Source organism: Pseudochaenichthys georgianus, chromosome 16, assembly GCF_902827115.2.
Source record: "Pseudochaenichthys georgianus chromosome 16, fPseGeo1.2, whole genome shotgun sequence".
Lineage (NCBI taxonomy): Eukaryota > Metazoa > Chordata > Actinopteri > Perciformes > Channichthyidae > Pseudochaenichthys > Pseudochaenichthys georgianus.
In genome coordinates this window covers 17705386-17722109 of record NC_047518.2, presented here as the reverse complement: position 1 = coordinate 17722109, position 16724 = coordinate 17705386, and the positions used below count along the sequence as shown (strand labels likewise).

The following is a 16724-nucleotide window of genomic DNA, read 5'->3' as shown; positions in this document are numbered from 1 at the left end:
CGTGGCAGAAGCGAGCAGGGATTGGGTGACGTCTGTCCAATCCCCGCGGATGTTGAGAGGTCGGGACGGCCAATTATAGCAGAAGAACTGCACAGCTCATTTACATCTACACACACAACCAGAGTTAAGGGCACAAGGTAGCAGCGGCTGTAACAATGGCCAAGACCAAAGAGCTGTCAAAGGACACCAGAAACAAACATGTAGACCTGCACCAGGCTGGGAAGACTGAATCTGCAATAGGTAAGCAGCTTAGTGTGAAGAAATCAACTGTGGGAGCAATTATTAGAAAATGGAAGACATACAAGACCACTGATAATCTCCCTCGATCTGGGGCTCCACGCAAGATCTCACCCCGTGGGGTCAAAATGATCACAAGAACGGTGAGCAAAAATCCCAGAACCACACGGGGGGACCTAGTCAATGACCTGCAGAGAGCTGGGACCAAAGTAACTAAGGCTACAATCAGTAACACACTACGCCGCCAGGGACTCAAATCCTGCAGTGCCAGACGTGTCCCCCTGCTTAAGCCAGTACATGTCCAGGCCCGTCTGAAGTTTGCTAGAGAGCATTTAGATGATCCAGAAGAGGATTGGGAGAATGTCATATGGTCAGATGAAACCAAAATAGAACTTTTTGGTAAAAACTCAACTAGACGTGTTTGGAGGAGAAAGAATGCTGAGTTGCATCCAAAGAACACCATACCTACTGTGAAACATGGGGGTGGAAACATCATGCTTTGGGGCTGTTTTTCTGCAAAGGAACCAGGACGACTGATCCGTGTAAAGGAAAGAATGAATGGGGCCATGTATCGTGAGATTTTGAGTGACAACCTCCTTCCATCAGCAAGGGCATTGAAGATGAAATGTGGCTGGGTCTTTCAGCATGACAATGATCCCAAACACACCGCCCGGGCAACAAAGGAGTGGCTTCGTAAGAAGCATTTCAAGGTCCGGGAGTGGCCTAGCCAGTCTCCAGATCTCAACCCTATAGAAAATCTTTGGAGGGAGTTGAAAGTCTGTGTTGCCCAGCGACAGCCCCAAAACATCACTGCTCTAGAGGAGATCTGCATGGAGGAATGGACCAAAATACCAGCAACAGTGTGTGAAAAGCTTGTGAAGACTTAAAGAAAACGTTTGACCTCTGTCATTGCCAAGAAAGGGTATATAACAAAGTATTGAGATGAACTTTTGTTATTGACCAAATACTTATTTTCCACCATAATTTGCAAATATATTCTTTAAAAATCAGACAATGTGATTTTCTGGATTTTTTTTCTCATTTTGTCTGTATGTATGTATGTGTATGTGTGTGTATGTGTATTCACTCTGTCCTACACGCCTTGTTGGAGCTCCTGCCCCCCTCCCCATGAGCCCACTGAGTTCTGATTGGTCAGCTCGCCCACTCTGTTCTGATGAGTCAACCCCCGTTACAGCGGAACATCAGTGATTTTGTGTTACAATGGCATTTGTTAGCAACCAGAAAAGGACACCAGCAATGACAAACCGATGAGAATGCTGCGTGGGGTCTGGGTGCCGTGTTGGTGGGACGTTGCGGGGCTCGCTGCTCCGCCCTTTGAGGATCGAGGAGCGGACAGTGTGAGCTGGATTACTGGTGTCGTTTCCTGGTTGCGGCATGGGGTCTGCGAGACAGCGAGACACAGCAGAACTCAGCCTGAGCACACACACACACACTCACAGCAGGCTTCTACTTTTCACTGTTCTGGATTTGAATATACACTCAGTAAAAAAACAATATTCATTGTATTGCATTTACATATGTTGTGCAGTTTCACATTTACTAAACTAACTCCCACCATTTCAAATGTTCTAAAATATTGTAATTTTTCATATTTTCCACTTCCAATATTCACACATTTGAATGACTATACCCCTTTAAATTGTCGTTTATAGGCCAATGTGGTTATTATGGAGTAACTGTATAATGGCTACACCATTTTATCATATTGTCTGAGGTTGAACTTAAAAAAGCATTAGTGAGATAAAAAGGTATGCACATTCATAAGCAGAAAATAATATATATATATATATATATATAATTTTTAAATCTACAGTTGGTCTGCCTGCTTGAAAAATAACTTATTTATTCATTAAATTGACTTGAGTGACTGATAAACCCACACTGAAATGCACTTATGCAACAGGCTGCTGGAAGTGTTGATAAGTCACTCAGCAGCTATTATTTCCAAAGAATGTTGCTAAGTTAAAGGAACTCCAAACAAACTTTTCCGCTCCCCGATCTGAATGCTAAGCAGGGAAACACAAAGCAACTGGCTACAGGAATATAACAAATACACAAAACCAATCTCATTCCAGGAATGCTGATGAATATCTGTTTTATGAAAATCCAGTGCAATCTTTAACACACCCAAAAATGTATTTTAAAATCACCTCAAAGGAAGTACCTATCTATGGGTTGTCCCAGAACATGTCATTTTTAACAATAGTGTCACAGTGGTGAAGAGATAATGAGAGATATACTATGATGGTCAAACAATAACACACTCTTCAAACTGGTGCACATTTCACCCCTGTTTCCTCTCTGCCAAGATACAATACGTTATCACAGAAAGTTCATAACATAACTGTGTGTCAGTATTTGAGTTATTGATATGTGGTTTGCTTTTAAAGCATTTTGTTTCTCAGAAGAAAATGATCATATATCATATGCTTTTGATAAAAAAAGGCAACCAAAACTTTAATAAATGAAATAGCGTCAAACATGTATGGGGGTAATTTAATTGAGTTTAATCCCAACTAAATGCTGAAATTGATGTATTCCTTTTTTATTTGGAAGGAATATTTGTTGAAACGAGGAAAAACTATATTTGTATTAAATGTCGCCCTCCAATTGATTATATTAATTGCAAAAATGCCAATAAATCTTTATTCAGTTATTGACTACTTTTCAGGCAGCATTTTTTCTAAACAAGACAATTGAGGAGAAACAGGTTGTTGGCTATTGTGATGATTCCATCCTACTCAAATACTTCAGGCCATCAACTGTGATTATAAACTAAATTTTGGTACAAATCTGTGATCACACATTTGTGTTAGAAGCTTTGAATGACAGTCGATGCAAGGACAAAGTTAATTGGTATATGCGTGAGAGAGGATATAAATTGTTTCTTAATCTGTTATTTTTAAATGTAGTCATAATTATTGCTGAAACAACACTTTTTCTCTTATTGAACATGAAAAGATCACACAACAGACTCTTATCAGTAATCTGGATTCAGACTGACTGACAATAACGTGCTTGTGTGTGTGTGTGTGTGTGTGTGTGTGTGTGTGTGTGTGTGTGTGTGTGTGTGTGTGTGTGTGTGTGTGTGTGTGTGTGTGTGTGTGTGTGTGTGTGTGTGTGTGTGTGTGTGTGTGTGTGTGGTGTGCATGTGTGTGACCTGATAACATCCCTGCAGACTGGCCTCGAGCCAGCCATGGGCAAACTCAACCTGCCGTTTGATGTCGGGGTTGGCTCCAGTCAGACCAACCATTGTGTCCCAAACAATGAACCCCAGACCCACTGGACTATAAACATGTCCTTTGGGGGCGTTTTCCTCAGATTCTGTGCAGGAGACACCCAAAGTCAGGAAACTTGACCCGGCTCTTCCAAATGTAGTAACTCTAGAGCCTCAAATGCTGTTGATTTGGCATAAAAAATGGTCAGGGTCCCTCTCGAAGGTAATGCCCTTGGAATGTTGACTGACGCACAAGTCTGGGCTGGAGTTCCTATCACATCCTATAATTCAGGATATTTGGTCAAATTCCATATCTAAAAATGTTTTGTATTACCTACATTTATGTAGAAACATGATGTTTTGCAACGTCTGCCAATATAATGAATAAAATCATTTTCTATGGGAGTGAACCGTGGTGTTCATTGTAGCAACACTGCAACTGAATACTCTGTAGTAAAATTCATGCATTCAAAATTATACAGAAGAAAAAGTATTATAATCAGTAAATGTACTTATTATGTTGGATTGCATATATATTATTACTGCGTTATAATTATATATGGATTACAAATATTTACATCACCCTAATGCAGTGTTTCTGAAAGTGGGGGGCGCTCCCCCCCTTGGGGGCGCAGAGGCATGACAGGGGGGGCGCGACAGACCAGGAGGAAAAATGGTTTGAAAAAAAAAAAAAAATCATATTTTGAAAGATTATTGATTCGAAAAGAATATGATACAGTACAGTACAAGTACGTCTGGGTCTCTGTGTTTCATTCAAGCTCGGCTCTGTGTGTGCGTGGAACGAGCCATTTTGTGTGGGTGCGTGAGAGAGAGAGCGCACCTGTACCGGAGATTGTTGTTAGCTTCTGGTGCTTGCGAGCTAGTGGCCGAGTCTCAAACGGTTTGGTCACGATTAATGTAAACAATTATTTCCGAGGCACACGTTTATATGATCATTATAGTTATAAAAAAATAAGAGAATCAATAAAAAACAGGTATGAAATACTAGATGACAGTAAAAAAAGAATAAAGTTTAAAAGGGGAGTGATTTGTAAAATATCCATAAAGAAAAAGTAAATCTGTTTACAGTTCTGTTACAAATGGATGTTGAGAGATGTATCCATAGATCACCAGATTGATGCTTTTAACTTCAATATTTAAAAATAAATCTTCCCGGGGGAACATGCCCCCGGACCCCTCTATATTAGGTCCACTCCCCAAATATTTTTGGTGGGGCTGTTGATATAGTGAGTAAAATATTTTTTTTTGGGAGAAATGACCCCTTAAATTAGGACTTCTGGTGATGTAATGGCGCGTTTCCACTCCAGCGCGGAGCTCGCTTTAAGCGTGCCGAGCCGTGCGGGGCCCGTTTTTGGTTGCGTTTCCACTTGGCCTAGTACCGGTTAGCGGGTCCTAATTCACAGTTTTTCTGGCCCCATAAAATCGTGGTTCTAGGGCCAGGAACAACCAGGCTGAGTCGGGCTGAGTATGCTAAACTAGAGAGAGAATCGCTGGCAAGGGGGCTACAACTACAACAAGATGAACATATTTGACCGTGATTTAATTGTAATACACGTTTCAAAATGATGCCGAAGTAACAACATACTGATACCGGTTAGTAAAAACCATGAATTAATGCTTTGACAAGTCTGCAGACAGACGGCAGGCGAAAAACCTTTTAAAATGCGTGTTTTCTAAATTGGCTAAGCTAAGGTTATATATGCTCCGACCGTCCACACTCACAACAACGGCCTATACAGACATAAATAAACCAGCGACTGTATTTGCCATGACACAGACAGTCTGTGGTTTGTACAAGTTTAACTTTTGTCTAGTTTCTGAACAGATATGAAGAGCTGTGAGCTCTGAGTGCTAAGTGCTAACGGCTGTGTTGTTATGCTATGTTAGCTTTGCCTAGCATGGCTAGCTTGAAGGTCATATGTTACTTCGTGCACTCGTGCTTTTTAATTTTTTCGGACAAATGCTTCATATCGTTTACCCCTGTCACAGTCCACGGGCACATCGTATCTGTCCCCGGCTGTTTGAAGAGCAAGCATGGGAAACAAAAGACAGCATTTACCTGTTTGCATCCAGCTAGCCATGCCTTTCTGGTGTACCAGCTACGTGAGAAGCCTCGTTGATACGTTTTGTCTTTTTCACGAGCTTGCTGCGATATATACAAATCGGGTTGGTCCGGTCCAAGGTCTTTAAGCAACAGTTTATCTCCCAAACTTCTCCTTTCGAAAGGATTGGAGAGTAGCTCTTGCACGGAATTGGGTGCGGACCGAGGTCCGGCGACTCCACCTGCACACGAAGCCATTCTCATCCAACTACTGCGTCACCTTGGTCACTCACGAGTCTAAAAAACAACTCACGTCAACGCACGTAAGCAACGTGGGCGCCAACGTGAGCGCCCTCGTGACCAAAATATTTGACGGCGCTGATTGGCTGAAATTATGTTTCGGCGGCACAGTTTACTATTGAGACTTTTGCAACGTGCTGGTTGCTGCTGTTTGGCTCGGGGGCTCCTTGCACGGCGCCCGGTAATGATAAACTAATGCCACGGGCAAGGCCAGGCAGGAAACATGTGACTTATCAGTAACTTTAGACATCGTAATACAATTTTAAACGAGATTTTATTGTAGATTATACATTTTACTGATACCAATTGAATGATATGTACCTTGTTCATTAAAAATAAAAATATAAAATATATATATATTTAAAAAAAAAATTTTTTAAATATATATTTTTTTATTTAATATTTTTTTAAATATTTGTTTTTGTATGTTGGAAGAGGTGGGGCGGCACCCCTAGCGCCCCTATGGGCCGGCCGCCACTGCTTACACCTATATGCCGTGAGCTGATTATCGAGCCTTCATTGTAACAGAAAATTCCAATTTTCAATGGGAACCCTAAATGTTTGAGCACCCTCTATAAAACGTCAAGCTACCCCACAGCACCCCCAAAAGAAATCTCTGGGCCCGCCACTGAGCCTGCAACCCCGTTTTGAAGAAATGTGCAGTGCAAAACAGGCTCATTGCAGCCACTAATGCTGTGATAAGACACACTGTTTTGCCAAATATCAGCATTTTCTTTCTTTTCATTTTTTTGCACAGATTGCAAAGTGGCAAAGTATTATAACTTATTGTTCTAAGGGATTGCATAATTGTATTATGTATTTCTTTTTTTGACCACACAGACTTATGAAGCATTGTTTTATTATCACTGTTCTAGCAAAGGAATGCTCACGTTCATATTGATGTATTTTAATAAATGTTAACTTGGCCCATTACGTGACTATTTGTGTTGGGGGGGCCCGACTTTTTTTTTTCTCCAAAGGGGGGGCCTGACAGAAAAAGTTTGAGAACCACTGCCCTAATGTCACATCAAATTATGAGGCTTATTTTATTGAGTATTGTTTGCAATAGGAATTTGAAACTGCAAATAAACGAGTAACTATCAAATACATTTAAAGTAGTACAAAATTAAATTTTGTTTTCCAAAATTAGAGATAACAGCAAATTAAAATAGGAAAGTAAAGTAGGAATACCTTAAATCTTAAATTCTTAAGTGCATTAATCGAAAAGATTAAGGACAATTTAGTTACTGGCAGTAAGTCTACTGTTCTATGTTCTGTTGCAACATGCATTACCTTCTTCATCTGAATGTTTGGCCTCTTTCGAACAGGTTTACGAGCATCTACCCTGCTCAAGTGCTTCAAACCTGAACATCGAACCCACTCACAGGAATCAGAATTACAGTCACGATGTCAGATGGCCTGCCTGCAGTACCCGCTGTCCACCAGCTGTGTTCGCTGTTGAGGGGTTAGCAGAGTGAGAGGTCTTCCGGTTCCTCTCAGATCAGCTGACTCTGATGCTGCTGTCAGGAGACCTCAACAACTCTATTGAAACTACGGCAACTATGAAAATTATCGAGCCATAGAAACGCTATTCACAGCTATATTTCCCCACTGTTAGCGGACATATTTTCTATTCACAGGTGAGCAAAGTAGTGACGCTGTGTTGGTGTTGTTGTGAGCAGAGCTAAGTGGCTAACGGTAGCCAATCCCTGTTGCCTGACCGTAACCATATTTTTGCTAGCTTCGGTTTGTATACACTCATGTTAAAATCATATAATGCCTCTGTAACATTGGTAAGCAGTCAGGAAATTGGCATTTTGAGTGTCTAAGGAAACTTTAATTTGTTTAAATAGTAGAGTCTGTTAAAACACCTCTATCATTTCAGACCACGTTCTTATCGGTGTCAAATTAAACTCAACCAGAGGATTGCTTAGAGGCTGTGTTGTTCATTTCTTTTGAGCACTATCATAACTATCTTAGCTTGCTTAGTGGTAAACACCGTTAGTGCTAAAATGTAACTAAGCTATGCAAATACAGTGCTACCTGTACTGCAGTGCTGTTGATAAGAAGACAATCTAACTGGTTCTCAATGTTGTATTAACTGTTGCACAGCACACATAAGTCTGAGTTTCAGTTTTGCTCTCAGTTTCCTCTAGCTGCACCAGAGCTGTAACCATGACTGAGTTTTGGTTGATCTCTGCCCCGGGAGAGAAGACCTGCCAGCAGACATGGGATCAAATGATGGCAGCCACCACTCGTAACAACAACCTGTCCACCAACCACAAGTTCAACATCCCTGACCTCAAGGTTAGAATGGATTCATCACACTTTCTTTCACATGCCGAAGTACACAATTACTTTGCATCTATGGACTTGAATAGTTAAATATGCACGTCATTGTATTTCTTGCAGGAGTCATAGTGATCTTTCATCCCTTTTCAAAAAGTAATGGTTGATTTACATTTAAAGTTATATATAAATGACTCACCTTATATATCCACTGTCAAGAATAAGCTGACTGTGTGAATGGGAAGCAGTCTTGACACAGATCCGTTGCCTGCATGTTGAAGCGTTAGTTTGGTAAAGTTTTCATCCGTAGAGCAGCTCCGCTCCTATGGTTTGATTCCTCTCCGTGCAGAAGGTGAAGTAACCCCACTGACCTCGCAGCCACACGGGCCAGTAACGTTCTCCTAGAACTGCTAGCGATGCATCAGTGGCTCTGGACAAAGAGGCGCCATCATAAGCACATTGGGCCCCCGGGATGTGACTGTAGGCGGCGTGAACCTCAGATTTCACTGTTAAAACACAACCCTGGTTGACCCCGCTTCAAAACGACACAAATATCATGTCTGATCTGATGAAGTCATGATGTGCTGATGTTTCACTTTATGTGTTCACAAACAGGTGGGGACCCTAGATGTCTTGGTTGGGCTGTCGGATGAACTGGCCAAATTAGACTCCTTTGTGGATAGGTAAGCTACCTGCTGTATTCTGACTGGAGAATGCCTGATATTGTCTTGGGCTGAACAATTTATAGTAATTTAATCAAAATCCCAATAAGGACTACTGCAATATCCAACTCGTAGAAAACGCTAAATATGTGCTAACAAACCATTTTTGTGTGGGAGAGAAACTCTCTCTGGAGGGAACTTTGATTTGATCCTTTGCAGACCATTTACATGCACACAAACCTATATAACAAACTACAGGAAAGTGAAAGCCCCCCATAGCATAATGGGGCCCCTTTACGCATTTTAGTGCTACAGAGATATCTCTCCCTACTACTCATATTTTACAGATTTAAGTTTGGTATGGATCCTGACAAAACATCACTCTATGATCAGTTTATTACATATTTTAATTTGGAAAAATAAAACAATAATGCAAAAATGATCTTTCCCTCCAATATCCTGAATCATATTGCAATTGTAACATCAGTGAAATAATCCCTTATAGATATTTTGTCCAAATCTTTCAGCTCATCATTATGAATAAGGCCTGTATTTGATAGGACATGAAACAAACCTCCTCTCTTGTGCAGCGCTCTCTGATGTACCCGCTTTTCCTTTTCCTAATCCCTTCCCTCACCTTGTAACGATGAGGAATTTCACAGAGGCCTGAGGCTAGCGGGCCTCGCAGTCTAAACTTGGCAATTTACAGTTGGGTGACACACCAGCAGGTCTTTCTTGAGTCATATTTCCACCCAGTGACTTATGTGCTGCAAGTATGTTTGAGTGTAATTTATAGTGTTTTGGAAACATTGAGGTCAAACGATCACACACAGCCAACACTGCCTGAGCTTAGCTTTGCTGTAGCGATCTCCAAGAGGGTGAGAAAGAGTAGCAGGCCAACCGGTTTCACTTATCTCAATACAGCCTGTCATCAATTTAGTCTCTTTTTGGAAGTTTCCATAAAACATGTCTAAGTAAATAATTTCTTACATTTATTCCCATTAATATTTATGCACATTAATCTAGTGCAATATCCAAAATGCTGTCATCTCAATATGTAGTAAAGTAAAACATATGAAGTATTGTGGTGCTGCAGAGAAGTCCCAGTCTACAAAGTGTATTCTACAGACTATAGAAAAAAACCACAAAACATAATAAAGAAAAAAAATTGTAATTGTATATCATAATTATGTGAATATTGTTTAAAAAAAGATGAATCCCTCCAATATTGCGAATCAGGCTGCCCTAATTGGTATAATGTACGTTATTTTTGTGTCCTTAATATATACAATTACATTTTCTTTCTTTATAGATTTGATAGAAAAATGTAGCCTAAGCGGCAGATGTTCTTAAGAACTTTTTAGGCCTGAGATGTGACTTGGCTCTCAGTGTTTTTGGCTTCACATCTGTAGACACAGTTGTGCTTTGATGTGCTGCGGAAGAGTGTGGATAAAAACCCTGAACTGTGCAGGTCTGCCATATTATAAATGGCCTTGTCAGGAAGTTATCTTAACAGGCATATGTGAACGGTTTTGATGTGTGTGTATGTGTGTGATGAGGTGGTGCAGAGCGACTGTGTGGTCTACGCTGGCTCTGTGCGTGCAGTGTGTGTTGGCACGGCGTGTTTTCATGTCTCCTGGCTGTTCACAGTGTGGTGAAGAAGGTTTCTCAGTACATGGCCGACGTGCTGGAAGACAGTCGGGACAAAGTTCAGGAGAACCTGCTGGCCAACGGAGGTACAGTGATGGTTACCGAACATTTTGTCCACATTATTTATTTCACATTATTTAGTTCCGAAAAAGTTGTCCGATAATGCAACGCAAGGTTAGCTGTGCAATACTGATAAGAGCTCAAAGCACATGCTCTTAAATGTCTTAACAATGTTAGAAAACACCAACTATCTGACGGATCAGATTTGTTATAAAATGTTAGCCCTACCCAGCTGTCTGACAAAAGAATAGACTGAAACTCTTTTGTTGTCTTTTTTTCAGTTGATCTTGTCACCTACATCACAAGATTCCAATGGGACATGGCAAAATATCCCATCAAACAGTCACTTAAAAACATCTCTGAAATCATCTCAAAGGTAGGTCTCTGACTTAGTTTCAATATATTATTATGATCCTAAATCTACAAATTCATATGGCAGATACATATTAAGCTCAACTAATATTATCAGTGTAATGACATTTGTAGAATTAGATTCCAGTGGTGGCTTCGTAGGATGTGTCTGACTGATTTGATTGGATAATTAGCATAACTCCAGGTCCAAAATGTATTGAATAATGATGATGAGAAATCATTCTCAACATTTCATTACACGTTATTATTTAAAAAGAATATGCTGCTCAATCATTATTTGTTTGTGTGTAGCTTTTCAATAACCAAATGTAACTTTGTCATACAACTATTTGCTCTAACCACATAGTATCTACGTATGTTGCAACGGAAGAGTTCTATTCTAGAAGGAAGTGGATTTAGTTAAGACGAAAATAAATGTAACCTGATTATTATCACTTTACACTTATTAGGGATATTATTTGAGGAGTTGTGCCTCTTTGAACAGCATGTGTTTTGTATTAGTGAGTCATAAATCATTCAAACACATTTCCCCTCCCTAACAGCAAGTCTCCCAGATTGACAATGACTTGAAGTCCAGAGCATCGGCTTATAACAACCTGAAGGGAAACCTGCAGAACCTCGAAAGGAAGAATGTGTAAGTAATGTACAAATGGCACTTCTAACACAACATTTAGACATTTTAAGGAAGTTGCTAGTAAGACAAGCCCTTCTAAACTGTCATCGAAGTTCCTCTTAGCAAAATACATTTCCTCCACAGACCATTGACCGTGTCAGCACGATCTGTAAAGTCGCTGCGACTCTGAAATGCTTTGTCAACTTCTCTTGGTGGCGTCCATGATGTTGCAACACTACTTTCTGCCTCCAGGGGGAGCCTGCTGACCCGCAGCCTGGCTGACATCGTGAAGAAGGAAGACTTCGTGCTCGACTCCGAGTACCTCATCACTCTGCTGGTAGTGGTACCAAAGTGAGGGTTATTTGTTGTGTCTGTATGCAAATGATTAAATGAGCAACCTGTGGCAGCATTCTTCCTGAGGCACAGAAATCTTAGTGTCCCCCTGTTATTTGCTTTCAGGGCAGCGTACACTGATTGGCAGAAATCATATGAAGGTCTGGCTGAGATGGTGGTGCCTCGATCCTCACAGTAAGTCATGTCAAACTACATTTTAGGCAATTTGTCATTAGAAATTGTATATTTTACACATTTGCATTCTTGTACAATGCTACCTTTTTAAACGTCGCACAGCTCATCCACTATACATTCTGGTTTCTGCACATATTTCATTTTTGGTAATTTAATTGTAATTGCTTCAAATTAAATCAAAATTAAGTGAATTCATTTCAAGAATTAATTTATTTTATTTGAGTGATTTGTTATATATTTTTTAATAATTTTTTTACTATCATTTTTCTTGTCAACATTTAGATTTCATCTACATTTAAAAAAAAAAATGTCTCTCTTCAACATATACTTATATATTGAGTATTTATATGCCCATTTATGTACAGTTAGTGATTCCCAGCAGTCTAACAGGCTCCTGTCTTCTCTTCCAGTCTGCTGTTTGAAGACCATGACAGCGGACTGTTCAGCGTCACTCTGTTTCTGAAAGCCGTTGATGACTTCAAACACAAAGCCAGGGAGAACAAGTAAGAGTGGTCACACTCAGCGAACACACACACACTGTCATTATGGATCTCTATCAAGAGGTGTGAAACGTGTTTCTATTTTGAAAGAAGTCGCTCTGCTCGGCAGATAGAAATAGCTCTGACTAAATATATCAGCTGGACAGTGATCACAGGGTTTATATCAGTGTCTTTATACAAACAGAAATACTGCTGATCAAAAGTGGATGATTTCTGCCCTCAACATCTTATTCTAGGTTCGTAGTGAGAGACTTCCAGTACAATGAGGAGGAGCTGAAGGCCGACAAAGAGGAGATGACACGGCTCTCCACAGACAAGAAGAAACAGTTTGTAAGTGATGTAACCGCAATACTTTTTCAAATCATTTTTCAATCTCAGGTTGAGATCTCTTTGCAATGCATTGCTCTGAAAACGTGCTTGTTGCACATTTGTACTTGAGGCCTAAGGCTTATACTGAACCACACATGCTCGTTATCCACTATACCAATGATTTTGTAGTAATTATATTATTGATAAGCATAGTTTATTTTGTACTACTCTTCTCCTGTTTTGGCCAGATTGTAAAACTGCCACATCAAAATGAAATCCTAACCCTAATCTGTCTCTGCAGGGCCCTCTGGTCCGATGGCTCAAAGTGAACTTCAGTGAAGCCTTCATCGCATGGATTCACATCAAAGCTCTGAGGGTCTTTGTGGAATCTGTTTTAAGGTCATCTGAAATACAGTCTTAAATGAATATCACCCAACGTATACTTATAAACCCAAGTGTAATCTTCATTGACAGCAGTAAAAGTTGAGCTGTGTGTTCCTGCAGATACGGGCTGCCGGTGAACTTCCAGGCTATGCTGCTGCAGCCCAGCAAGAAGACCATGAAGAGGCTGAGGGAGGTTCTCAACGACCTGTACAAACATCTGGACAGCAGCGCCTCCGCCATCATCGATGTGAGTACTGTCAGCATTTCATTTTTATTTCTCTGTTCTTTCATTTTCTTATGTACTTGTTTAAAAAATAATTATCATTATTTTGATTATTTGACTTAAAGGTGGGGTAGGTAAGTTTGAGAAACCGGCTCGAGATACACATTTTGTTATATTCCATGGAATGCTCTTAACATCCCGATAGCAATGAATATATTAAGTGCTTTGACAAAAAATCCATTAAAAAACATCTTCTGTGGAAGCCGTAATACTGTAAAAAGCACGACCAATCATCTGAGCCGGCCCGGCTAAAGTAACTGGATGGCCGACCTGCCTGTCAGCCTTCCATCTGTGCACAAACTTATCTCGCGCCCTCATTGGTCATGTGCGCGTTCGTGTGTGTTGGAGGAGGGGCTCTGTGAGGAAGTGGCAGATGTTTTCCGGCTGTGTATTTTCAAATTCTAGCGCACTCGAGTTAGTTTCTCCAAAATGACCTACCCCACCTTTAAGTGTTGTTCATGTGTTTACTAGGCCTGTAGCAAAATTATGACATTCGGCAGAAAATGGCAGAAGTTATTATTTACCATAAATATATATAGATTTACACCTTTGACTTCTTTATAAAAAATGCATTAATATGTGCTTTTTGTAGTTATTTTAGATGTTGATTTCACATTGTAGTCCTTTGCTGAAGACCCGTTCATGTCAACAGCAGAACAAGCTGCATGTCCTTTGGTCACAATACAAACAGATTCGAAGCCCTTTTTAAAGTGTTGTGTTTTCACACTTACAAAAAGTCAAGTAAGCAGAAACCAGACTTTATAAATGCCAAATAAAGACGATTTGTGGGTGTCCAACGATGCAATCCAAAAAGGAAATAGAGGAACTGATTTATTTTTTAGGTTTAATTCCCTTTGGCTCCGTTTCAACATTCTTGCCTTTTGATAGTGAAGATACATCTTAGTTATTGAATACCTTCCTAATAGTTTAAGATGGTAAATGATGTTGTTTTTTGTATACTAACTCCAAAAATGTATTCTACTATACTATATAGTATGTAATGTAATACATCCTGTATAAAGTAGGAATGAAGAGAGTAACAGCTGCGCCTTCTCATGGCCAAAGCTGGGCACTGCATTCAAATACAGCAGATATTACCTTATCACATACAATCTATGCTGTTAAATTATTTACATGTATGTTATAATAGTTTTTAATTGAGGTATATAGCTGTATTAGCCAAAAATACGTAGTTGTCTTTAAAAAAAAATTGACAATATGTATTTTTCTAGATCTTTCAATCAAAACAATAAGTTAGAAGATGTGGTTTGGTGAAGTTGTGAAGTAGGGTGAGATGCTGTGAGTAGCCTTCTTCACCTCCACTGCAGTCAGAATCTTCTAATAATCCACAGAGGTCTCCTCTCTAAAGCAAATGGATCCGTGTGTTAAAACCAGTGACAACAAATACAGCACTTTCATTTAAAAAGAAGTGTTTATCCAGAGGGGCTGTGAGCTGAGCTGCTGCTAACGTTGGCTCATCTTAAGATCCAGGCATCTGATGACTTGAATCCTCATTCGGTTCAAATATATGGTTTAAAAGGTATCACCCTTGGCGTCTCAAATCTATTGCTGTGCTCGATGTTAACATTTGTTTAACTTTGACCTCGATTGCCACTGATGTGCAACCAATCAGTTGACAGCTGTATGAAACGACAGCAGGCAAGCAGGTAAAGTAACCATAGAAACAAAACTAACAAGCTGTTTTCACTGCAAGGCCCTACGCCATGGTGAGCAAAGAGCTAATTGTGTACCATGTGAAGGCAGCTTTACCTTGACTAACATGTCCCATTTCTTTTATTTGGACATGTAATGACCAAATTCAACAAATTAGATAATATTGTTTTGTCGTTTTTAGACATTTTAATGCGGAAAAGTTGCATATTTTACTCTTAAGTTTTGGAATTCAAAGATTGAAGATAATGTAGCGATGCCTGGGGTTTAGGGAGTGAGAAATGTTTGCTAGGCACTACATGCTTTTGTGTTTTTCCTCAGAATACTTAATTTGACCTTTTTGATTATTTTATTTTTTCTTATTGGTAATTTTTTTGCTAAAAGACTTATCTTATTTTTTTCAGTGTGCCATGGACATCCCAGGCCTAAACCTGAGTGTGCAGGAGTATTATCCTTACGTCTACTACAATATCGACTGCAACCTGTTTGATTTTAAAGTGTAAAAAACGTTCCTTATTTTCTTCTTTTTGTTGTGTGTTAAATACGTTTGATATTTTCCTGGTACAAACCTCCCTCTCCCCCCCCCACCCTCTGTCTCCTCACCGTCTCCTCTCCTCATCATGAATGAAGCTGCATGATTATTATTTGTGGTGTAAAATCTTATCAGCTACCACTTTCACAACCAAGGGACAAAAAGTGACTTTAAATTATTGATCTTGTTTACAGTTTTTTTCTACACAGATTTTTTCATGTGAAATGAATTAAGAAATCATATTGAAAAGTTATATTTACTGTGTCATTCCATTTGTGCTGTGTGTATTGATAGCTTCTGTGTCTGTGATCTACAAAACGGTGCACCATGGCAACCTGATCTTTGTGTGTTTCTGAGATTGTGGGGTCAGACATTGTGTAACAAAGGTGTGTGTGTGTGTGTGTGTGTGTGTGTGTGTGTGTGTGTGTGTGTGTGTGTGTGTGTGTGTGTGTGTGTGTGTGTGTGTGTGTGTGTGTGTGTGTGTGTGTGTGTGTGTGTGTGTGTGTGTGTGTGTGTGTGTGTGTGTGTGTGTGTGTGTGTGTGTGTGTGTGTGTGTGTGTGTGTGTGTGATTTTGTGAATATTTGCTGTCAAATAAGTATCAGAGTATTGTGTAAAAGATCGAATAAATATGATTGGATAAATGATATCTAACGTGTTAATTTGTGAATAAGTTATTAAAGGACCACTATATATAATGCTTTCTCCGACTTTATTTTGATTCAACAGAATTATGAGAACTTTATGTCTTTGGTGGGTGTTATATGGTGATGTGCATGTGAGAGAAATAAAGAGACATGTAGGCGGTGTCTCTGTGCAGCCTTGTGATGACTCATGATCACAGCCACAGGCAATTTCAAGAACAGTTCCCCTTTAAGGGGAAATCCTTTGGAATCCACATAACGACAGGAATAATACCTCCGCTTCAGCATGGAGGACATCTGGAAAAGCCAACAGCAGAGGGCACCAAACAGACACTTCAGATCAAACCATGCATGATATTGAATTGGTGCTAACTGTTAGTAACAAAACCTTA

General features: G+C 39.9%; 1 protein-coding gene across 1 annotated transcript; it reads left to right on the top strand.

Moving 5' to 3' along the window:
- The first annotated feature begins 7307 nt into the window (after positions 1-7307).
- On the top strand, positions 7308-16163 carry LOC117461421 (V-type proton ATPase subunit C 1-A-like). Its single transcript, XM_034103278.2, has 13 exons — positions 7308-7477; positions 7984-8144; positions 8742-8809; positions 10439-10524; positions 10780-10874; positions 11413-11504; positions 11736-11834; positions 11943-12011; positions 12422-12514; positions 12748-12841; positions 13122-13219; positions 13325-13451; positions 15563-16163. The coding sequence occupies exons 2-13, from the start codon at positions 8013-8015 to the stop codon at positions 15659-15661; spliced, it is 1152 nt and encodes a 383-aa protein (XP_033959169.1). The 5' UTR covers positions 7308-7477; positions 7984-8012; the 3' UTR covers positions 15662-16163.
- The last annotated feature ends 561 nt before the right edge of the window (positions 16164-16724 follow it).

What these genes read in the sequence shown, in the direction of transcription:
- LOC117461421 (XM_034103278.2), top strand. Translation starts at nt 8,013, where the DNA reads ATGACTGAGTTTTGGTTGATCTCTGCCCCGGGAGAGAAGACCTGCCAG. An exon ending in GAACCTGCTGGCCAACGGAG is followed by an intron (nt 10,525 to 10,779) that starts GTACAGTGATGG and finishes TCTTTTTTTCAG; the next exon opens with TTGATCTTGTCACCTACATC. An exon ending in TCTCTGAAATCATCTCAAAG is followed by an intron (nt 10,875 to 11,412) that starts GTAGGTCTCTGA and finishes CCTCCCTAACAG; the next exon opens with CAAGTCTCCCAGATTGACAA.